This window comes from Bombina bombina, chromosome 3 (genome assembly GCF_027579735.1).
Source record: "Bombina bombina isolate aBomBom1 chromosome 3, aBomBom1.pri, whole genome shotgun sequence".
Classification (NCBI taxonomy): domain Eukaryota; kingdom Metazoa; phylum Chordata; class Amphibia; order Anura; family Bombinatoridae; genus Bombina; species Bombina bombina.
Genome location: NC_069501.1, coordinates 45,752,932 through 45,776,826, shown reverse-complemented (window position 1 = coordinate 45,776,826; position 23,895 = coordinate 45,752,932). Strand labels below are relative to the sequence as shown.

The following is a 23,895-nucleotide window of genomic DNA, read 5'->3' as shown; positions in this document are numbered from 1 at the left end:
AATTGAATTACTAAGCCCCCTAACCTAGCACCCCCTAACCTAACACCCCCTATCCTAACACCCCCTAAATTAACCCCAATTACCTAAATTAAAAAATACTAAGTTACAAACAATTAATATAAAAAAGCTAACATTACTTAAAAATAAAAAAACTAAGATTAAATTAATCTAAGATTACAAAAAATAAAAATTTCTAACATTACATAAAATAATAAACCAAATTATAAAAAAAAAACAAAAAACTAATCCCTATGAAAATAAAAATGCCCCCCCCCCCAAATAAAAACACCCCCTAATCTAATGCTAAATTGCCAATAGCATTTAAAAGGGCCTTTTGTAGGGCATTGCCCTAAATTAACCAGCTCTTTTACCTTAAAAAATACTAAGTCCCCCCTCTAACAGTAAAACCCCCCACCCACTAAACCCCAAAAATAAAATACCTAACACTAAAAAATCCTAAACTACCCATTGCCCCTAAAGGGGCATTTGTATGGGCATTGCCAATAAAAGGGCATTCAGCTCTTTTTCAAAGGCCCATTAAAACCCTAATCTAAAAAAAAAAAAAAGCCTAACTCTAACCCCCAGATAGATACTCATGTTTCCTGAAGTCCGGCAGTGAAGTGATATCTTCTATCTTCTTCCAGGAACAAGCTGGCGCAGAGCGGAGAGCGGAACTGAAGACCGGTGACCGCGGAACTGAAGACCAGCAACAGCAGAACTGAAGACCGGCGACCGCGGAGCCATGGAGTGTGGAGATCCTCTTCGTACGATCACACTAAGGATTGAATTCAAGGTACGCGTTTAAATATGTGGTACCTTGAATTCCTATTGGCTGATTTAAGTCTTCAAATTAAAATCAGCCAATAGGATGAGAGCTACATCGTACGAAGAGGATACTGCACACTCCATGGCTCCGCGGTCGCCAGTCTTCAGTTCCGCCATCGCTGGTCTTCAGTTCCGTGCTCTGCTCTGCGCCGGCTTGTTAGATAGATCGCGATGTGGGTGAATGGTGGATTAGGGCTTAATAGTTTAATTAGGCATATTGTGTGGTGGGGGGTTGTCGGTTTAGGGGTTATTACTTTTATTATTGTTGTGGGTTTGATGGTGGATATAGGGGTTTTTACGTGTCGGGTTTATTTTTGGGAGGTCGGTTAGACTTTTACAGGAGATTTGACTTATTTTTATTTTCTTAGGTGCCGGCAGTTTCTATTTCAATTTGTATTTACACTCATTTCTGGACATCGCTAGTTTATCCGACTTACGGCACTTATGAACTGCCAGCGCCGTTTATGTGATACACCCTGATGAGCGAGGTTAAATTACGGGCAGCACGGGTTTGAGCAGTTACGCTGAAGCCTGCGCCACATATATATAACTGAGTAAACTCACAGCAGAAGTTTGTTCTGCTCAGTAACACATAGTTGGTCTTGAGCATGACACAGCCAGTTAACCAAGTAGAAGCACTGCACATAAGTAACCACAGGCTAGTAAACAGGACTTTAGCTGTGTGTTTAAAGGGACATATAACCCAAAAGCTGGAGCACTTGAAAAGTAATGCAGCATATCTGTAAAAAGTTCACTACAATATATCATATTATATGAACACCTGTGTGTAAAAAAGGAAGATGTACTTTATAATTTGAGAAAATAGCCGCCTCCCATTGTAAAGGGACTTTAACCCTCGGGCGTAGGTACAACGTCACACAGTACCAGTGTACTGTGTCGATGTAGTACCTACATCAAGCACAGAGGCACGTGTTGCAGTTTTATACTGTTAGCTTAGACAGCAGGAGCCGCACCCAGGGGGCAGAAAGCATCTGCCTTCATATGGTAAGGAATCATTGATTGTGAAGTCAGATCCCTGATTGTTACAGAGAATGGCACTGTCAATGTCACTCTCTGTAATGATCTTCCATTGGTGCAGAGTGGGAGGAAAGGAGGGAGGTGGGTAGGCGGCCCAGCAGAGGAGGGGGAGGGAGGGGCGGGGCTCCCTACACTACAGCAAAGTTGTGAAGGGAGAGGGAAGTATGGGGCCCTACACTATGGAAAAATATCAGTTGGAGTGGGGATGGGGTACCCTATGCTAAAGAAAAAATTAATCTCGGAGGGGTGAGGGGGGTTGCCCCTACACTACAGAACAATAAATAAGATTAATAACAATTTAAAATAAAAAATAAAGTATTTTTTGATACTGGCAGACTGGCTGCCAGGAAAAAATATGGCAAGGAGCATTGGGAGGGGGAGGCTTAGAGTGCTTCTTGGGGGGGGGGCAGGGAGTTGGGAGGGTGAGAAGGAATCTTCACTATGAAATATAAAAAAATAATTTAAATAAATAAATAAAGTCCAAAACTGCATACTGGCATCTTCCAGTACCTAAGATGGTAGAGACCAGTTGGGGTGGGGGGGGGGGAAGCTGTTTGGGAGTGATCAGGTATCAATCAGCTGTTGGGAGGGTAATCCCTACATTAGAAATAATATTTATCTTACAAGCTAACTGAATAACCACTTCATTGCCGCTTTCTAATTGCCAAAAAACATAAGATAAAGCCATGCATGTCTGCTATTGCTGAACAGAGGGGACCACACACAAGCTTTTGCAACCATTTGTCTTATGACTGGAGTAGTTGTGTGTAAACAATTTCAGTGAGCAACAATTTTTTTTTTAATATGATTATATTGGGCGGCCAAATAATGGCATCAAATATGCCAAAATGGGCCTAGATCAATTCCCTTTTGTCTACTTTAAAAATAGATATAGTTTTCATAAGTAAAAAAAAAAGTGTGATAGCAAAAATGATAGAATTTCTCCAGCACTTTTTCTCTGAACTTCCCGGTAGCGAACGGGTTAAGCAGCTGATCAGGATGTTTTTCCAAGGTCTTGCAATAGAGCCTGTATCTGGTATGTGGAGGCACAGACACTTTTTTTCCCTCCTCAGTTTAAGGAAGATAATAAAGATGACACAAAGAGGCCAATTTAACAAATGTCTTGCGGACCTGATCCGACAGTGCGGATCAGGTCCGCAAGACATCGCTGAATGCAGAGAGCAATACGCTCTCCGTATTTAGCATTGCACCAGCAGCTCACTGCTGGTGCAACGCCGCCCCCTGCAGACTCGCGGCCAATGGGCCTCCAGCAGGGCGTGTCAATCAACCCGATCGTACTCGATCGGGTTGAATTCCGGCGATTCCTGTCCGCCTGCTCAGAGCAGGCGGATAGGGTTATGGAGCAGCCATCTTTGTGACCGCTGCTCCATAACTTGTGTTTCTGGCGAGTCTGAAGACTCGCCAAAAACACGGGCCGTCAAGCCATCATTCGGAGCTTGATAGATAGGCCCCAAAGTGTGAACTCAGCACCAATAATGCGGATTGGCTTTTTTTTTCACCATAAAAATGACAGAAAAAAATAGTACCTGAAGGATAATTGTTTCCAGATTTTTTTATTGTAAGCTGAAGAAATTTAGAAGTAAGATGTCTTATTTTTTTACAAAGAGAAGTTCCAGTGATATTTTCTAAGCAGCTTTTTACATACGTATAAGCTGTATCACTTAACGAATGGATAACACCTAGCTTTAACCCTTTGTGTGAATAATTGTGCACAAAATGCTTTCTGAGGAACTGAATAGGGTTTTTGGGGGATTTTGCTGATAAGAATCGGACCAGTTAATGTGGTGCAAAGTCATCCTGAAACCTGCTTTTTTGATGCATTAAGATTAGGATAGCCTTATGTATATCCCTGGCATTCTTATGATAGCCTTATGTATATCCCTGGCATTCTTATGATAGCCTTATGTATATCCCTGGCATTCTTATGATAGCCTTATGTATATCCCTGGCATTCTTATGATAGCCTTATGTATATTCCAGGCATTCTTAGGATAGCCTTATGTTTATCCCTGGCATTCTTGGGATAGCCTTATGTATATCCCTGGCATTCATAGGATAGCCTTATTTATATCCCTGACATTCTTAGGATAGCCTCATGTATATCCCCAGCGTATTGCTCTCCGCATTCAGCGAGGTCTGTCGGACCTGACCTGCATGGTCGGATCATATCCGACAGACCTTTGGTAAATAGGGGCCTTTGTGTGTATTTTGCTTTCTTGTGCACTTTTTTGCAGGTTTAATGAATTCACTGGAGAAACTTATGTCTAAAGAGATTAAACTGAATCTTGAAGTAATTACTTTAGAAAGATACATCTTTGAAGGTATCACACCAAGGGGGTTGAGGATACTTAAAAACCCTGATTTTGGTGGAGATAACAAAGAATTTATGAGTAAATCTAACACCAAATTATCAAACTTCACAAACTCCCCCTTTCCTCTTTCTGACCATTACCTCCTCACTTGTAACATCACTTCCCTCCCTACAACTCTCCTTCCTTCTACCCCTCACACCAAACTTCACAGAAGAATCAAGTCATTAGATCAGCAACAGCTCACTAGCTCTCTCGAACCTCTCCTCTGTTCCATCCCCTCCTTTTCCTGCCCTGATGAATCTATGTGCTACTACAACTCTACCCTTACATCGGTCCTTGACAATCTGGCCCCACCTACCATAGCTCGGAAATCATACACTCATCCTCAGCCCTGGCATACTCCTCTAACACGGTACCTTTGCAGATGTTCCCGTACTGCTGAGTGACACTGGAGGAAATCTCGGAGTTCAGATGACTTTCTTCACTATAAGTTCATCTTAAACTCTTACTATTCTGCCCTTAATCTATATAAACAACATTACTTCTCTTCTCTTACCTTTACTCTTTCTTCAAACCCAAAACGTCTGTTCTCCACATTCAATACTCTTCTCCGCCCACCCCCACCTCCCACTATAACTTCTCTCGCAGCTCAAGATTTTGCTAGATACGTCAACAACAAAATCGACTCCATCAGAAATGAAATTGGCTCGCAACATACTACCGGTCTCCCACCCCCCCAAAAGCTCACAATCATCCAAAACCCACATAGCCCAAAATTTAGCTCTTTTGCCTCTGTTACAGAGGAAGAAGTTTCTGCCTTTATACTTTCCTCTCACCTCACTACCTGTCCCATCAACCCCATCCCCTCACAGCTACTCCCCTCCCTCTCTTCTCTCCTTACCCCTATACTCACACACATCCTCAATCTCTCCCTCAGCACTGGAATATTTCCCTCATCTCTTAAACATGCACTGGTCACACATATCCTTAAAAAAACCTTCTCTCAATCCAACTCCCCATCCAACTAGCGCCCTACTTCCCTACTCACTCTTGCCTCAAAGCTTATTGAAAAGCTAGTATATGCACGTCTATCCCATTTCCTTACATTAAACTCCCTCCTTGACCCACTGCAATCTGGATTTCGCCCTCTATACTCCACAGAGACAGCAATTGTTAAGATTACCAACAACCTACTTACAGCAAAATCCAAAAGCCACTTCTCTCTGCTTATCCTCCTTGATCTGTCTGCAGCCTTTGATACTGTCGACCACCCTCTTTTGCTCCAAACCTTACATTCCTTCGGCATCTGTGACACAGCTCTCTCGTGGTTCTCTTCCTATTTGTCAAACCATACCTTTAGTGTAGACTTCTCTGGGGCATCCTCTGCACCGTTACCTCTTTCTCTTGGGGTACCGCAAGGCTCTGTCCTCGGCCCCCTCCTCTTCTCAATCTACACGTCCTCATTAGGTTACTTAATAAAGTCCCACGGGTTTCATTATCATTTGCATGCTGATGACACCCAAATCTACCTCTCTGCACCAGAACTATCTCCTTCCTTGCTAACCCGTGTCACTAAGTGTCTCTCTCATATCTCATCTTGGATGTCCTCTCACTACCTCAAGCTAAATCTCTCCAAAACTGAGCTCCTTATTTTCCCCACTTCTTCCAAATTCTCCACCCCCCATTTCTCTATAACTGTTGATAACTCCATCATTACCCCAACCCCCCGATGTCTTGGGGTCACAATTGACACAGATCTTTCTTTCACTCCTCACATTCAGTCCTTGGATAAAGCTTGCAGCTTCTACCTTAAAAACATATCTAAAATTAGACATTTCCTTACACAAGACACAACTAAGATTTTAATCAACTCTCTCATCCTTTCCCGCCTCAACTACTGCAACTCCATCCTCTCTGGTCTTCCTAGCTGCCGCCTAGCTCCTTTACGATTCATAATGAATGCCTCTGCCAGGCTGATCTTCTTTACACGTCGCTCTTCATCTGCTGCACCTCTCTGCCAATCCCTTCACTGGCTTCCTCTTGCCTCCAGAATTAAACACAAAATTCTCACTCTGACACACAAAGCCCTGAACTGCACTGCTCCCCCCTACATCTCAAGCCTTGTCTCCAGATACTCTCCCTCCCGTTCCCTTCGCTCCGCTCATGATCTCCTACTCTCCTCCTCTCTTGTTACCTCCTCACATTCCCGTTTACAAGATTTTTCCAGACTGGTTCCCATTTTATGGAACTCTCTGCCTCGCTCCACAAGACTCTCCCCTAGCTTTGAAGAAAGGATGAAGAAGATGCCGGTCCCGCGATGGATGAACATGGAGCTGTCTGGATGAAGATGCTTCGCCGCTGGGATGAAGATCGTTCATTGGACTTCAGCAACTGTGAGTACCGATTTTGGGGTTAGTGGGTTTTTTTTTTTTTTTTAGATTAGGGATTTTTTTTAATGGGCCGAAAAAGAGCTGAATTCCCTTTTAAGGGCAATGCCCATACAAATGCCCTTTGTAGGGCAATGAGTAGATAAGGTTTTTCTAGTTAGGTTTTTTTTTTTATTTTGGGGGTTTGGTAGGTGGGGGATTGTAGTGTTAGGGGGTGTTAGTTTAAATTTTTTGCAAAAGAGCTGTTAACTTCAGGGCAATTCCCTACAAAAGGCCCTTTTAAGGGCTATTGGTAGTTTATTATAGATTATGGTTTTTTTGGTTTGGCAATAATTTTTCTTTTTTTGAATAATTTCGTTTGTTATTTTTTGTAATGGTAATTTTTTATTTTTTGTAATTTTAGTGTTTATTATTTTTTGTAATTGGAGTTTTAATTTTTTAGTAATCTTATTTTTTTTATTTTTAGTAATGTTAAGATTTTTATTTTTAGTAATGTTGGGTTTTATTAGTGTAAGCTTAGGTTTTATTTTTATTTCACAGCTAAGTTTGTATTTATTTTAACTAGGTAGTTAGTAAATAGTTATGTTGTAGCTAGCTTAGGTTTTTTTTTTATTTCACAGGTAAGTTTGTATTTATTTTTAAATAGGTAGTTAGTTAATAATTTTAACTTTAGGTCTATTTGAATTATGTTAAAGTTAGGGGGTGTTAGGCTTAGGGGTTTATAGTTTAATTTAGGTTGTTGCGATGTGGGGGCAGCGGTTTAGGGGTTAATAGGTTTAGTTAGTGTTAGCGATGTATGGGAACAGCGGTTTAGGGGTTAATAGGTTTAGTTAGTGTTGACGATGTTTGGGAACAGTGGTTTAGGGGTTTATAAGTTTATTTAGTGTTTCAGTTAGTGTCGGCGATGTCGGGAACTGCGGTTTAGGGGTTAATAGGTTTAGTTAGTGTTGGTGATGTTTGGGAACAGCAGTGTAGGGGTTAATAGGTTTAGCTAGTGTCAGCTATGTCGGGGAATTGCGGTTTAGGGGTTAATAGGTTTAGTTAGTGTTGGCGATGTCGGGGAACGGTGGATTAGAGGTTAATAGCTTTATTTAGTGATTTAGTTAATGTCAGCAATGTCGGGGAACTGCGGTTTAGATTAGAACAATAAAATATTCTGAATATGAATTATGAATCCGAAAACTAATTTTCTGAACTTTTGGGGATTTTAGCTATGGTCCTGATTCGGATATGTGGATGCACTCGAATATCCGAATCGGCCAAAAATCGTCCGAAGACGAAAGTCGGCCAAAACGAAACGCACATGTCTAGAATAGAGATAGAAAAAGTAATCAAAGCACATATAGATATGATACTAATAAAAAAACTGAATATGAAACCCAAAATTGGACAAAAGTTCCAGATCAAAGATCTAATAATAATAAAAAACAATCACAGCAATCAAGAGGGGGTGAACTGACACAATCACTTTCAGATATTAGGAGAGAAAAATGAAGATGTAAGAGAAAATAATGTTTTTTTAGAACGGGATAAGAGAATGACAAACCACATTGTTACACCAAGGAAAAGAAAGAGCAGCGGAAACAAGGAAAGTATGAGAACAACACAAAGAGGAAAAAGTAGAACCTAAGGGTATTTTTAACCTCAGTAATAAGATCTTAAAGGGACAGTCAACACCCAACAAAACATGATCCCATTTTTTTTTAACCCCAAACGAACATCCGCCTGTATGTCAGGGTTTTTTCCCTGTTTGTTTGCCATGTGCTGCTGGCAGCCATTTTGCTCACCTCTCTTCCTGACTATGGTGCATTGTGGGGGATGCTGCTCATTTCCTGCACTTCCTTTTATGGCCAGACTGGTTGCATCATCCATGTGAGACAGGATGCAATCTCAGAATTGTGATGTCATCACTTATTATTTAAAGGGCCTCTGTTCAGTATGCTTTGCCTTTGCGTTGTCTCAGACCTGTTTGTGAGAGTTCCTGTGTATTACCTGGCTGCCTGACGTCCCTTTCTGGTTCCTGATCCCTGGCTTGTTCCTGACTCTGCTGTTTTCCTTGTTCCTGATTCCGGCTCGTCTGACTACTCGCTTTGGCTCCTGACTCGGCTCGTCTGACTACCAGCTCTGGTTTTGACTCCTGGCTTGTTATTTGACTTGTTTACTTTTTATTATATTTTTGCTATTAATAAAGGTGTGATTATTTTTGTACTTCTCGTCTCAGTCTGATTCCTGGCACCCTGACACTGCACCACATCCCTTTGGTGTTACCTATTTCCTTGTCCTACTAATCCTCGAAATATGGCCGCCTAACTCCCCCCACCGTTACGTATCTATCTTCTCTTTAAAATCATCCACCAATCACAAAGCAATCCTCGGTCAGAGTTTTAAACCTCGTTCACGGACTTTTGCGCATACGAGATTGTATAGGAACGACACTTGATATGCATTAGTACTTTGAGCAATCAAATTTGCCCACTGCTCGATGACCAAGGCATTTCATGTCAGTTGTTAAAAAATGTGCATGTGCGATGATGTATGATGAACGTCATCATACCTACATGAACGAGCCTGAAATGGCATAGAGATGGAAAAGAAGGATGAGGGGGAGGAGTTAGGTGGCCATATTTAGAGATGAATAACACATATATCGTGAATGAATACGAGGACAAGAAAATAGGTAATACAGAATGGATGCGGTGCAGGCGGATGTTCATTTGGGGTTCAATAATATGGGATCATGTTTTGTCGGGTGTTGACTGTCCCTTTAAGTGAGAATCAAATAAAAGTTTTAAATAAAGGCCTGAAATTTGCACCCACTAAACAACTCAATAAATTTGATACCTAGGAATTAATAAATTCATAAGGAATTTAACTTTGAAAAAAGTCTTTATAAAAAAACCCTATTGATACAGGAGAAACAGGTAACAATTCCTTCAAACACATAGATGTAAAAAATAAATCTAAATTTTTACCCTACAGGTCTTTGAACAAGCCCAGTGGATGCCTTTACATAATTGGTGACAAAAGGTGTAGAAAAAAATAAAAAATAATTATAAATATAATCTGAACAAAGTAGAAAGTGAAGCTTTGAGAGAACTGGAACAAGATAAGGACATAGTCATTATGGCTGTCGATAAGGGTGTGGGAATTGTCCTCTTAGATAAAGATAAGTATAACAAAGAATGCTTAAAACAGCTGAATAATATGACTACATATAAGCTTCTTAATCATAACCCCATTTCAAAATTTCAAAATCTGAGGATATCTTGGTTAATTTTGCAAGGAACTGGAAAAGGGCATTTTGAATAAAAAAAAGAATTTGATGTCATTTGTCCTGATTTTCCTAAAGTCCCCACCTTCTATATTTTACCCAAGATCCACGAAAACCCAGACGATCCACCAGAAAGACTGATCGTCTCTGGTGTGGATTCTTTAACTAGCAATTTATCCTTATATATAGATAGGTTGTTACAACGCTATGTATGTACTACTAAATCACACTTGAAAGACACTGTGAGCATTCTAAAAACACTAAATGATATAAAGTGGGAACCCAATTGGTGGCTCGTGACAGCAGATGTCACCTTATTATACACCATTATCAAAAAAGATAAAGGTCTAAAAGCAGTTAAAATTATTTTTAGTTTAGATGAACAATTATCTAAAAAAACAACTGGATTTCATTTTGAGGGGGATAGAGCTTATATTGGACACCAGCGTTTTTTGGTTTAATGACCAATACTATCTCCAAGTCAGTGATAATGCTATAGGCACCAGATTCACTCCAAGCTATGCCAATTTGTTTATTGCAGCTTGGGAGGACACATTTGTGTTTTCTTCTCCCCTTGGAGCGAGTCTGGTGTCCTATAAGCGGTACATTGACAACTTTTTATTTATATGGAAGGGATCTCAAATAGAGCTGGAACTATTTATGAATGGAATATTGACCTTAAATTGCAGTATATCAGGATTCTTTTTTATTTCTGGATTTACAAATTTACATTAAAAATTAACATATCCATACAAAAAAATATTTGAAACCAGTAGATGTGAATAATTACATCAAACTTAATAGCTGTCACTTAAGAAGATGGCTACTAAATGTACCGAAAAGCCAATTCCAGAGATTAAAGTGAAATTGTAGTGAGAAGGAAAATTTTATTAACCTGATTTTTAAAAATGGATTTTTAGAAAAAAACATATACAGAAACGTTTATAGATCAGGTTATTGAAGAAGCCTCACAAAAAGACAGAACTGAGTTCCTTCAGTACAAAAAAGAGAAAAGTAAACTAATATCTGAAAATAACCAGGTTGACCCAATAATTCTCGATTATAGTGTACAAAACACAAAAGTAATTAATATTATTAACAAACATTGGGGATGAAGGACAGCAGTTTATGGTGTATCTTACCTGATAAACCAAAATAAGTTTTTTAAAAAAGCACCAAACATTAAAGATAAAAATAACCTCTAGTTATTTAAAAGAAGAAAAGCACACTTGGCTGAGCAGAGATGCAAATGGCTTTGTCAAATGTGGTTCATGTATGGGGTGTAACAGTTTGAAACTCAAAATAAGACCTTAAAGGAATTTCAAGCAACTAATGGAAGTGATAACAAACAATATAAAATAGAACAATTGATTACCTGTCATTTGAAAAATGTTGTGTACCTTTTGGAATGCCCTTGTCATCTACAGTACTTTGGCCATACCAGTAGAAAATTGTTGAAACGTTTCCAAGAACATAAAAATATATAAGAATATATAAGAATACATAAGAATATAAAAAAGGGATATGATCTCCGTACTGTATATGACCATTTCAAGAGGGTACACAACAAAGACCCTATAGTGAAATATATGAGCATTAAGTTATGCCTCACTGGAGAGGAGGCAATCTAGCCAATGATATGGATTTTTAACTTAAACACCTTTAAACCCAGTGGGCTACACAAAGACTTTGAGCTATCTTATTTCTTATAATTACACTTCCACACCTTTTTAAAATATAATTTTTCAATATTTAAACTGGTAAAGAGTTGTTCAATATTTTAACCTTTATACTATGTTCCCTCATTTTAAATATGTTACTTTATATATTGGTCTGTACATATGCTTGTCCTTTAGTTTAGCAGTTCGAATCCCAAGTGATATTATTACATATATTTTTGATGCTTTTATAAAGATTTTTTATACATTTAGAATGCTGTTTCTAATTAGAAATGCTGTTTTTAAAGATAAATGTTGTTCAATAAGATAATGATATCCGTCTAAAATGAGTACCATCAATATAATTCCTGAACAGTCTACAGATATGACATATGCATATCACGCTATTAACAAGATGATCATGTGACCACCAGAAGATGATCATGTGATTGCTACATAAATAATGACATCATACATTTTCAGAAAATCAGGAGACATCTGGATATTTAAAAGACAGCACTCACTGAAACCAATTATCCTTGAAAAAGCTGACTGTTTCCCAGCTAAATGTACCTCAGACTTTTATAGGACTTTAAGAACTTTTGTATTGCAAGTCAGAACTTTGGAGCTATCCGATTCATATGCTTAGAGCCTTTGGACGCACATAGAATGGTTGTTTTTAGCATTGGTACAGTTTGTATTTTATGTCCTTTGCTTTTAATACATTTTGTTTCCTCAACTTGGGATAACCAGAATGTTATTGGGAGTTGCATTGAAAGCCTTTGGGGCTTCGTACCTGCCTGCCTTCCTTCTAAGATCTTAGATATAGCCCTTAAAATTGTGAGTACTACTCCTTTTGGTACTGGGTACCGGTCCATATGGTTTGCACCATTGTTTTCTCTTTTATCCCCTATATGATCCACTATGGAATAAACTGCAATCAAGTACTTTTAAAACTGTAACTCATGGAATCAAATCTAAAACTGTTATGCAGATGGTATAAAACCCCAGTTAGACTAGCTGTGATATACAACCTTAGGGACAATAAATGCTGGAGAGCATGTGGGGGGGGGGGGGGGGAATTAATTGTTTGTTTATTTGTTTCAATAAAGATAAATTTAAAAAAAAAAAAAAAAAAAACTGTAACTCTTCTTATTTTCATATATTGGATTTTTCACATATACTTAACTTTGGATACACTGTTGTTTTTTAAGTCTCTTATATTTTAGTGTATACAGTTACAAAGTAAAACCTGCTTTGTTTGTTCGATTTATTCCTCTTGAACTTACTTCTTGCTAACTTGAGATTATGACCCTTTTTTCTGTTACAGTGTGGAAAAGTATAATATATAACAAGGTAGATATTATAATTATCTTAATCAAAACTTACCTGCCAGGCTTCTACTTTTTTGATGTCAGCACAGGAGCCATTAGTAAAAAGACCCTTCCCATGAGTACACGTGTAAATCTCCTGGAGTGCATGTGCTATGGAATATACTGCTACATACACATTGTAGGATATCCGCAAATGAGTGTAATCCAAATATGGGGTCTCTATACTTGTAATGTTTTCCTTGCCAGTACATGGAAGTCGAAAATGAGAAGAAGTATTTCCCTCTCTATAAAATTCTTCATGGTTACTTGAGAAAGGGCTTTTAGAACTATCAGGTATGTAACAGTTGAATGTCTCTTGCCAGAACTCCTTCAGAAAGCCATTGGTGATAGACATCTTTGGATCTACATTTTGTAGAAATTCACGGAATCCAGGAATTTGCCCAGCCCTCAGAGCAAAACCAATAGTGCCTCCGATAACATGAAAAAATTCTGGAATTGCAATTAGAGAAGAGCTGGCCCAGGCTTCGCTAGCTAGCCAAATGCGCCCAGTTACATTACGTTGGAAAATTGCTTTAATCAATGGCTCCAGGTCAGGTCCACTTGAAAAAACAACAATGACCTTTGCTTTTGAGTTTTGGATAACATCTACAACACTTTCTATTTGGTCTTTTGGTGTATACTGGGAGATAAGCTCATAGAAGTCAATGCAGATGTCACGCTCTTCTGCCTCTTCTCGGAACTTGTCAATTCCAGGACGACCATAATCATCATCAGCAGCTATGGTTCCCACCCAGTTCCAACGGAAGTATTCAATGATGTCAGCCATGGCTGTGGCCTGATGTTCATCATTAGGCATTGTACGCAGGAAAGACTTATACTGGTTCTTGTTGCTAAGGAGGCGACTGGAGGAGGCATAACTGACCTGCAAAACAAAGGCAGCAACTATGTCTGGGTCTGTATTATCATTCACATGTTGAAGTAATGGTGTGTACTGCAAATATTATCTAATAATTACAGCAGTGGAGTTAGATATATGTTAGATACCATTAAATGGAAGCTGTTTTAATAAGGCCCCCGTTTCAAAACAGTAAGGTGTTGTGTGTTTTACATATTGTAAAGTCAATCAGCCATATCATTCACTCAGTCACAAATAGAAGAGAGTGTTGCTCTTGCGTTTCACAGTTGTGTGACTCAACTGACCTAATAGAGCAGGAAGCAGGAGCATGCTCAGTGGGAAGGACAATGTGACTTCTGATTGGCTGTTGCACTTGATATGATATTACAAAACAAAATGGACATTACCCTCTGCATTATGGGTAAATAGCCTCTGAGAGGCCTTTGTTGTGCAGAGAACAGGAGGAGCATGACTCTCAGGGTATGTATTCATATTCCCCTCAGAAAGACCATAGAGCAGTGTTTCTCAACCACGGTCCTCAAATACCCCAATAATCCAGGTTTTCATTATAGCTGAACTAGAGCACAGGTGAAAGAATCATCTAATGGGTGAGAGCAGGTTAGTAACCATGGTTACTAATCAGCTGATTATTTCACCTGTGCGCTAGTTCAGCTATAATGAAAACATGGCCTGTTGGGAGTATTTGAGGACCCCGGTTGAGAAACACTGGTCTAGAGCACCAGAACACACAGGGCCACTGAAGGTTGGGAATGTGTCCCAGTGATAATGGGTTTTGGATGGTGAAATTACTGCACATTGTGTGGGGTATTGGCTATACAGGGTTATATCAGTAAGTGCGTGTGCTTGTGGTTTTGTGGGTATTAAACAGAATAACTATTTCTCGTATTTCTGATGAATGGAAAAAATTGTAAAAAATATTTTGATTTTAGTACTAGTCCAAAACCTAATGTCCATGTCTAATGGGGGTTACATCACTGCATTGTGTGAGTTCGTTCTATATGGGGGGTTATATCACTGCATTGTGTGAGTTCAGGCTATATGGGGGTTATATCACTGCATTGTGTGAGTTATTGCTATATGGGGGATACAACACTGCATTGTGTGGGTTCTGGCTATATGGAGGTTACATCACTGCATTCTGTGTGTTCTCGCTATATGGGGGTTTCATTACTGCATTGTGTGGGTTCTGGCTATACGGGGGTTACATCACTACATTATGTGAGTTCTGGCTAAATGGGGGTGACATCACTGCATTGTGTGGGTTCTGGCTATAAGGGGGTTACATCACTACATTGTGTGAGTTCTGGCTATATGGGGGTGACATCACTGCATTGTGTTGGTTCTGGCTATATGGGGGTTTCATTACTGCATTGTGTGAGTTCTGGCTATATGGGGGTTACATCACTGCATTGTTTGGGTTCTCGCTATATGGGAGTTACATCACTGCATTATGTGAGTTCTGGCTATATGGGAGTTACATCACTGCATTGTGTGAGTTCTGGCTATATGAGGGTTACATCATTACACTGTGTGAATTCTGGCTATATGGGGGTCACATCACTACATTGTGTGAGTTCTGGCCATATGGGGGTTACATCATTACACTGTGTGAATTCTGGCTGTATGGGGGTTATATCATTACACTGTGTGAGTTCTGGCTATATGGGGTTACATCACTACATTGTGTGAGTTCTGGCTATATGGGGTTACATCACTACATTGTGTGAGTTCTGGCTATATGGGGGTTACATTACTGCATTGTGTGAATTCTGGCTAAATGGGGGTTACATCACTACACTGTGTGGGTTCTGGGTATATGGGGGTTACATCACTACATTGTGTGAGTTCTGGCTATATGGGGTTACATCACTACATTGTGTGAGTTCTGGCTAAATGGGGGTGACATCACTGCATTGTGTGGGTTCTGGCTATAAGGGGGTTACATCACTACATTGTGTGAGTTCTGGCTATATGGGGGTGACATCACTGCATTGTGTTGGTTCTGGCTATATGGGGGTTTCATTACTGCATTGTGTGAGTTCTGGCTATATGGGGGTTACATCACTGCATTGTTTGGGTTCTCGCTATATGGGAGTTACATCACTGCATTATGTGAGTTCTGGCTATATGGGAGTTACATCACTGCATTGTGTGAGTTCTGGCTATATGAGGGTTACATCATTACACTGTGTGAATTCTGGCTATATGGGGGTCACATCACTACATTGTGTGAGTTCTGGCCATATGGGGGTTACATCATTACACTGTGTGAATTCTGGCTGTATGGGGGTTATATCATTACACTGTGTGAGTTCTGGCTATATGGGGTTACATCACTACATTGTGTGAGTTCTGGCTATATGGGGTTACATCACTACATTGTGTGAGTTCTGGCTATATGGGGGTTACATTACTGCATTGTGTGAATTCTGGCTAAATGGGGGTTACATCACTACACTGTGTGGGTTCTGGGTATATGGGGGTTACATCACTACATTGTGTGAGTTCTGGCTATATGGGGTTACATCACTACATTGTGTGAGTTCTGGCTATATGGGGGTTACATTACTGCATTGTGTGAATTCTGGCTAAATGGGGGTTACATCACTACACTGTGTGGGTTCTGGGTATATGGGGGTTACATCACTTCATTGTGTGAGTTCTGGCTAAATGGGGGTTACATCACTGCATTGTGTGAATTCTGGCTAAATGGGGGTTACATCACTACACTGTGTGGGTTCTGGCTATAAGGGGGTTACATCACTACATTGTGTGAGTTCTGGCTATATGGGGGTTACATCACTGCATTGTGTGGGTTCTGGCTATATGGGGGTTACATCACTGCATTGTGTGAGTTCTGGCTATATGGGGGTGACATCACTGCATTGTGTGAGTTCTGGCTATATGGGGGTTACATCACTGCATTGTGTGAGTTCTGGCTATATGGGGGTGACATCAATGCATTGTGTGGGTTCTGGCTTCATGGGGGGTTACATCACAGCATTGTGTTTGGGTTTTATGGGTGGTAAATCACTGCCAGTGTGGGGTATAAGATATATGCAGGTTATAGCATTGTGTGGGTTCTGGCTATATGGGTGGTAAATCGCTGCCAGTGTGGGGTATAAGATATATGCAGGTTATAGCACTGTGTGGGTTCTGGCTATATGGGTGGTAAATCGCTGCCAGTGTGGGGTATAAGATATATGCAGGTTATAGCACTGTGTGGGTTCTGGCTATATGGGTGGTAAATCCCTGCCAGTGTGGGGTATAAGATATATGCAGGTTATAGCACTGTGTGGGTTCTGGCTATATGGGTGGTAAATCGCTGCCAGTGTGGGGTATAAGATATATGCAGGTTATAGCACTGTTTGGTACTGCCACCATGACTGTTAATTTTGTGCTGTGTGTTTTACTGGTCATAATAGATAAATAAATTCTTACTCTCATTATCAGCAAGTAGTAGGTTAAATAACTGCACTGTATGGGTTAATAGTAGAAAGGGTAAAGCATTTTGATATGTATGTGTATTACTGGCATAACTTACTTACCAGTGTGAGAAATATTAATTAGATTAGATTATGTTATTAAGTAGGGGGGGGGGGTGGAACTGGATACCTGGATACATCAGATTTTTGAGTGACTAGGGGTTCCACTCATCCACATACTTCTCTGTTAGACCCTTACCTGTGGTATGTGAAAGAGCCCCAGCAGATTTGCCACTGCTGTGGATATTCCTGATCCTGTTGCTCCCACCACAGCTATGGTGGACGGCATGTGTTCTGAACAATTACAAAAGTCGTCCAAGTTCAAGGAGTCTATTTTGTTCTGAGCTACAAAGCTAAGCGTGGCCTCCAGAGCTTTAGAAACTGTATTACATGTGTCAAAAATCCTGTATCCCAATGTTATATTAGGTAGGAGAGTGCTAGAATTATTTATTTCTTCTATGGCAAAGATCATAGCTTGTAGCCAGCGGAAGCCACGGAAATTGTACCTACATGAGAAATAAAAGAATATTTTAGACTTTTTTAGTAGAGAAATCAGCAGAATTCAACTTGTCTCAGCTTTGAAAGAAAGAGAAAGAGAAAAAGAGAAAGGCAATTTAATTTTGTATTTTGTAATTATAAGTACACATTTGTGTATTTTTGTACATCCATTGTACTTAAATTATGAATTATAATATCCATTTTTAATATGGTTAAGTCCTGTGTAATTAACAAACACATTATTTTTTTTTATAAAATACGATACACTGATTTATTTTTGCATATAAAAGTTATATTTCCACTATACTGTGGTCTATTAAAGGGCCATAATACCCAAATGTTTAAACACTTGAAAGTGATGCAGTATAGCTGTTAAAAGCTGACTAGAAAATATCTCCTGAACATCTCTATGTAAAAAAGAAAGATATTTTATCTCAAAATGTCCTAAGTATTCACACCCCATTGTAAAGGATTTCTAAGCAGCATTTTAGTGTGTCTGTCCTGGAACATCTTAGGGGATGAGCCTCGTGAACTCTCATATTATTTCACCAATCAGGTAAAGGAAGCTTACTATGGCCTAGATTTAGAGTTTTGTTGGTAACGACCCGCGTAGCTAACGCCGGCTTTTTTCTGGCCGCACCATAAAAATAACTCTGGTATTGAGAGTCCACAAAAAGGCTGCGTTAGGCTCCAAAAAAGGAGCGTAGAGCATTTTTAACGCAGCTTCAACTCTCGATACCAGAGTTGCTTACGCAAGCGGCCAGCCTCAAAAACGTGCTCGTGCACGATTCCCCCATATGAAACAATGGGGCTGTTTGAGCTGAAAAAAAACCTAACACCTGCAAAAAAGCTGCGTTCAGCTGCTAACGCAGCCCCATTGTTTGCTATGGGGAAACACTTCCTACGTCTGCACCTAACACCCTAACATGTGCCCCGAGTCTAAACACCCCTAGCCTTACACTTATTAACCCCTAATCTGCCGCCCCCGCTATCGCTGACCCCTGCATATTATTTTTAACCCCTAATCTGCCGCTCCGTAAACCGCCGCTACTTACATTATCCTTATGTACCCCTAATCTGCTGCCCCTAACACCGCCGACCCCTATATTATATTTATTAACCCCTAATCTGCCGAGCGGACCTGAGCGCTACTATAATAAAGTTATTAACCCCTAATCTGCATCACTAACCCTATAATAAATAGTATTAACCCCTAATCTGCCCTCCCTAACATCGCCGACACCTAACTTCAAACATTAACCCCTAATCTGCCGACCGGAGCTCACCGCTACTATAATAAATGTATTAACCCCTAAAGCTAAGTCTAACCCTAACACTAACACCCCCCTAAGTTAAATATAATTTTAATTGAACGAAATTAATTAACTCTTATTAAATAAATTATTCCTATTTAAAGCTAAATACTTACCTGTAAAATAAATCCTAATATAGCTACAATATAAATTATAATTACATTGTAGCTATTTTAGGATTAATATTTATTTTACAGGCAACTTTGTAATTATTTTAACCAGGTACAATAGCTATTAAATAGTTAAGAACTATTTAATAGTTACCTAGTTAAAATAATAACAAAATTACCTGTAAAATAAATCCTAACCTAAGTTACAATTAAACCTAACACTATACTATCATTAAATTAATTAAATAAAATACCTACAATTACCTACAATTAAACCTAACACTACACTATCAATAAATAAATTAAATACAATTCCTACAAATAACTACAATGAAATAAACTAACTAAAGTACAAAAAATAAAAAAGAACTAAGTTACAAAAAATAAAAAAATATTTACAAACATAAGAAAAATATTACAACAATTTTAAACTAATTACACCTACTCTAAGCCCCCTAATAAAATAACAAAGACCCCCAAAATAACAAAATGCCCTACCCTATTCTAAATTACTACATTTCAAAGCTCTTTTACCTTACCAGTCCTGAACAGGGCCCTTTGCGGGGCATGCCCCAAGAAATTCATCTCTTTTGCCTGTAAAAAAAAACATACAATACCCCCCCCCCAATATTACAACCCACCACCCACATACCCCTAATCTAACCCAAACCCCCCTTAAATAAACCTAACACTAAGCCCCTGAAGATCTTCCTACCTTGTCTTCACCCTACCAGGTTCACCGATCTGTCCTGAAGAGCTCCTCCGATGTCCTGATCCAAGCCCAAGCGGGGGGCTGAAGAGGTACATGATCCGGCTGAAGTCTTCATCCAAGCGGGAGCTGAAGAGGTCCATGATCCGGATGAAGTCTTCATCCAAGCGGGAGCTGAAGAGGTCCATGATCCGGATGAAGTCTTCTATCAACGGCATCTTCAATCTTCTTTCTTCCGGATCCATCTTGCAGACCTCCGACGCGGAACATCCTCTTCTCCCGACGCCTACTAGCCAAATGACGGTTCCTTTAAGGGACGTCATCCAAGATGGCGTCCCTCAAATTCCGATTGGCTGATAGGATTCTATCAGCCAATCGGAATTAAGGTAGGAATATTCTGATTGGCTGATGGAATCAGCCAATCAGAATCAAGTTCAATCCGATTGGCTGATTCGATCAGCCAATCAGATTGAGCTTGCATTCTATTGGCTGTTACGATCAGCCAATAGAATGCAAGCTCAATCCGATTGGCTGATTGGATCAGCCAATCGGATTCATCTTGATTCTGATTGGCTGATTCCATCAGCCAATCAGAATATTCCTACCTTTATTCCGTCATTCGGCTAGTAGGCGTCGGGAGAAGAGGATGTTCCGCGTCGGAGGTCTGCAAGATGGATCCGGAAGAAAGAAGATTGAAGATGCCGTTGATAGAAGACTTCATCCGGATCATGGACCTCTTCAGCTCCCGCTTGGATGAAGACTTCATCCGGATCATGGACCTCTTCAGCTCCCGCTTGGATGAAGACTTCAGTCGGATCATGGACCTCTTCAGCCCCCCGCTTGGGCTTGGATCAGGACATCGGAGGAGCTCTTCAGGACGGATCGGTGAACCTGGTAGGGTGAAGACAAGGTAGGAAGATCTTCAGGGGCTTAGTGTTAGGTTTATTTAAGGGGGGTTTGGGAAAGATTAGGGGTATGTGGGTGGTGGGTTGTAATGTTGGGGGGGGGTATTGTATGTTTTTTTTTACAGGCAAAAGAGCTGAATTTCTTGGGGCATGCCCCGCAAAGGGCCCAGTTCAGGGCTGGTAAGGTAAAAGAGCTTTGAAATGTAGTAATTTAGAATAGGGTAGGGCATTTTGTTATTTTGGGGGTCTTTGTTATTTTATTAGGGGGCTTAGAGTAGGTTTAATTAGTTTAAAATTGTTGTAATATTTTTCTTATGTTTGTAAAAAAAAAAATATTTTTTGTAACTTAGTTCTTTTTTATTTTTTGTACTTTAGATAGTTTATTTCATTGTAGTTATTTGTAGGTATTGTATTTAATTTATTTATTGATAGTGTAGTGTTAGGTTTAATTGTAGATAATTGTAGGTATTTAATTTAATTAATTTATTGATAGTGTAGTGGTAGGTTTAATTGTAACTTAGGTTAGGATTTATTTTACAGGTAAATTTGTAATTATTTTAACTATTTTAGCTATTAAATAGTTCTTAACTATTAAATAGCTATTGTACCTGGTTAAAATAATTACAAAGTTGCCTGTAAAATAAATATTAATCCTAAAATAGCTACAATGTAATTATTCGTTATATTGTAGCTATATTAGGGTTTATTTTACAGGTAAGTATTTAGCTTTAAATAGGAATTATTTATTTAATAAGAGTTAATTAATTTCGTTAGATTAAAATTATATTTAATTTAGGGGGGTGTTAGTGTTAGGGTTAGACTTAGCTTTAGGGGTTAATACATTTATTAGAATAGCGGTGAGCTCCGGTCGGCAGATTAGGGGTTAATAATTGAAGTTAGGTGTTGGCGATGTTAGGGAGGGCAGATTAGGGGTTAATACTATTTATTATAGGGTTAGTGAGGCGGATTAGGGGTTAATAACTTTATAATAGTAGCGGTGCGGTCCGCTCGGCAGATTAGGGGTTAATAAGTGTAGGCAGGTGGAGGCGACGTTGTGGGGGGCAGATTAGGGGTTAATAAATATAATATAGGGGTCGGCGGTGTTAGGGGCAGCAGATTAGGGGTACATAAGTATAACGTAGGTGGCGGTCGGCAGATTAGGGGTTAAAAAAATTTAATCGAGTGGCGGCGATGTGGGGGGGCCTCAGTTTAGGGGTTCATAGGTAGTTTATGGGTGTTAGTGTACTTTAGAGTACAGTAGTTAAGAGCTTTATGAACCGGCGTTAGCCCAGAAAGCTCTTAACTACTGACTTTTTTCCTGCGGCTGGAGTTTTGTCGTTAGATGTCTAACGCTCACTTCAGACACGACTCTAAATACCGGAGTTAGAAAGATCCCATTGAAAAGATAGGATACGCAATTGACGTAAGGGGATCTGCGGTATGGAAAAGTCGCGGCTGAAAAGTGAGCGTTAGACCCTATTTTGAGTGACTCCAAATACCGGAGTTAGCCTAAAACCAGCGTTAGGAGCCTCTAACGCTGGTTTTCACGGCTAACGCCAAACTCCAAATCTAGGCCTATGAAATCTCATGAGAGTTAAGTCAAATCTCATGAGATCACAGTAAGAGTTCATGACCTCAGCACTGCTGATGCTGATTGGCTGCTGTTCATTTCTTCATTTTTTTTTTATTTTTACCTGCAGCTGGGAGCAGCTGAGTATAACTTTTTACACAGAACTTACTCTGCTGAGCTGAGGAGATTGTGAGGTAAAATATCTTCCTTTTTTACATAGAGATGCTCAGGTGATATTTTCCTGTCAGCTTTTTACAGTTATACTGCATCAGTTTCAAGTGATTTAGCATTTGAGTATTATGTCCCTTTAAGTGCACAATAGCATTATGTCTAAAAAAACTATGTAATGACCTTAATTAAAAAATACTTTATTGCTAAAAATGCTAACCATCATCTGATGTGTGTGTGTGTATTCATGTTTATTTATGTGTATATATGTGTATTCATGTTTATTTATGTGTATATATGTGTATTCATGTTTATTTATGTGTATATATGTGTATTCATGTTTATTTATGTGTATATATGTGTATTCATGTTTATTTATGTGTATATATGTGTATTCATGTTTATTTATGTGTATATATGTGTATTCATGTTTATTTATGTGTATATATATATATCTGTATTCATGTGTAGTCATGTGTATATATGTTGGAAAAATAGACTTGATCGACACAGGGTTGCCACAAACCTATAATTTTTTAAAAGAGCAATATCTGCAAAGAGCAATAAAACAAGGTATGCTTGTATATAATCATCTGAATATTTAGGTATAAATATATGTGCAAAAAAACATTATATATATACTATAAATATATATCTGTATAACTGTAAATTTGCTGTCCCCTCAAAATAACTCAACACACAGCCATTAAGGTCTAAATCATTGGAGTACATCCCTAAGTGGAAATGTCCAAATTGGGCCCAATTAGCCATTTTCCCTCCCCGGTGTCATATGACTCATTAGTGTTACAAGGTTTCAGGTGTGAATGGGGAGCAGGTGTGTTAAATGTTGTGTTATCGCTCTCACACTCTCTCATACTGGTCACTGGAAGTTCAACATGGCACCTCATGGCAAAGAACTCTCTGAGCATCTGAAAAAAAGAATTGTTACTCTACATAAAGATGGCATAGGCTATAAGAAGATTGCCAAGACCCTGAAACTGAGCTGCAGCATGGTGGGCAAGACCATACAGCGGTTTCACAGGATAGGTTCCACTCAGAACAAGCCTCGCCATGGTCGACCAAAGAAGTTGAGTGCACGTGCTCAGCGTCATATCCAGAGGTTGTCTTTGGAAAATAGACATATGAGTGCTGCCAGCATTGCTACAGAGGTTGAAGGGAGTCAGCCTGTCAGTGCTCAGACACTGCATTAAATTAGTCTGCACAATGCACAAGAAAGCCCGCAAACAGTTTGCTGAAGACAAGCAGACTAAGGACATGGATTACTGGAACCATATCCTGTGGTCCGATGAGACCAAGATAAACTTATTTGGTTCAGATGGTGTCAAGTGTGTGGGGCATCAACCAGGTGAGGAGT

The 23,895-nt window shown here is 39.4% G+C and overlaps 1 protein-coding gene across 1 annotated transcript in view; it reads right to left on the bottom strand.

Moving 5' to 3' along the window:
* CASR (calcium sensing receptor) overlaps window positions 1-23,895 on the bottom strand; it is a 148,416-nt gene that overhangs the window by 118,062 nt on the left and 6,459 nt on the right. Inside the window, exons 2-3 of the mRNA XM_053704524.1 lie at window positions 17,447-17,753; window positions 12,902-13,768 (exon numbers count right to left, since the gene is read on the bottom strand). Coding sequence (XP_053560499.1) covers window positions 12,902-13,768; window positions 17,447-17,753 — 1,174 coding nt within the window. The remainder of the gene's footprint in view (window positions 1-12,901; window positions 13,769-17,446; window positions 17,754-23,895) is intronic.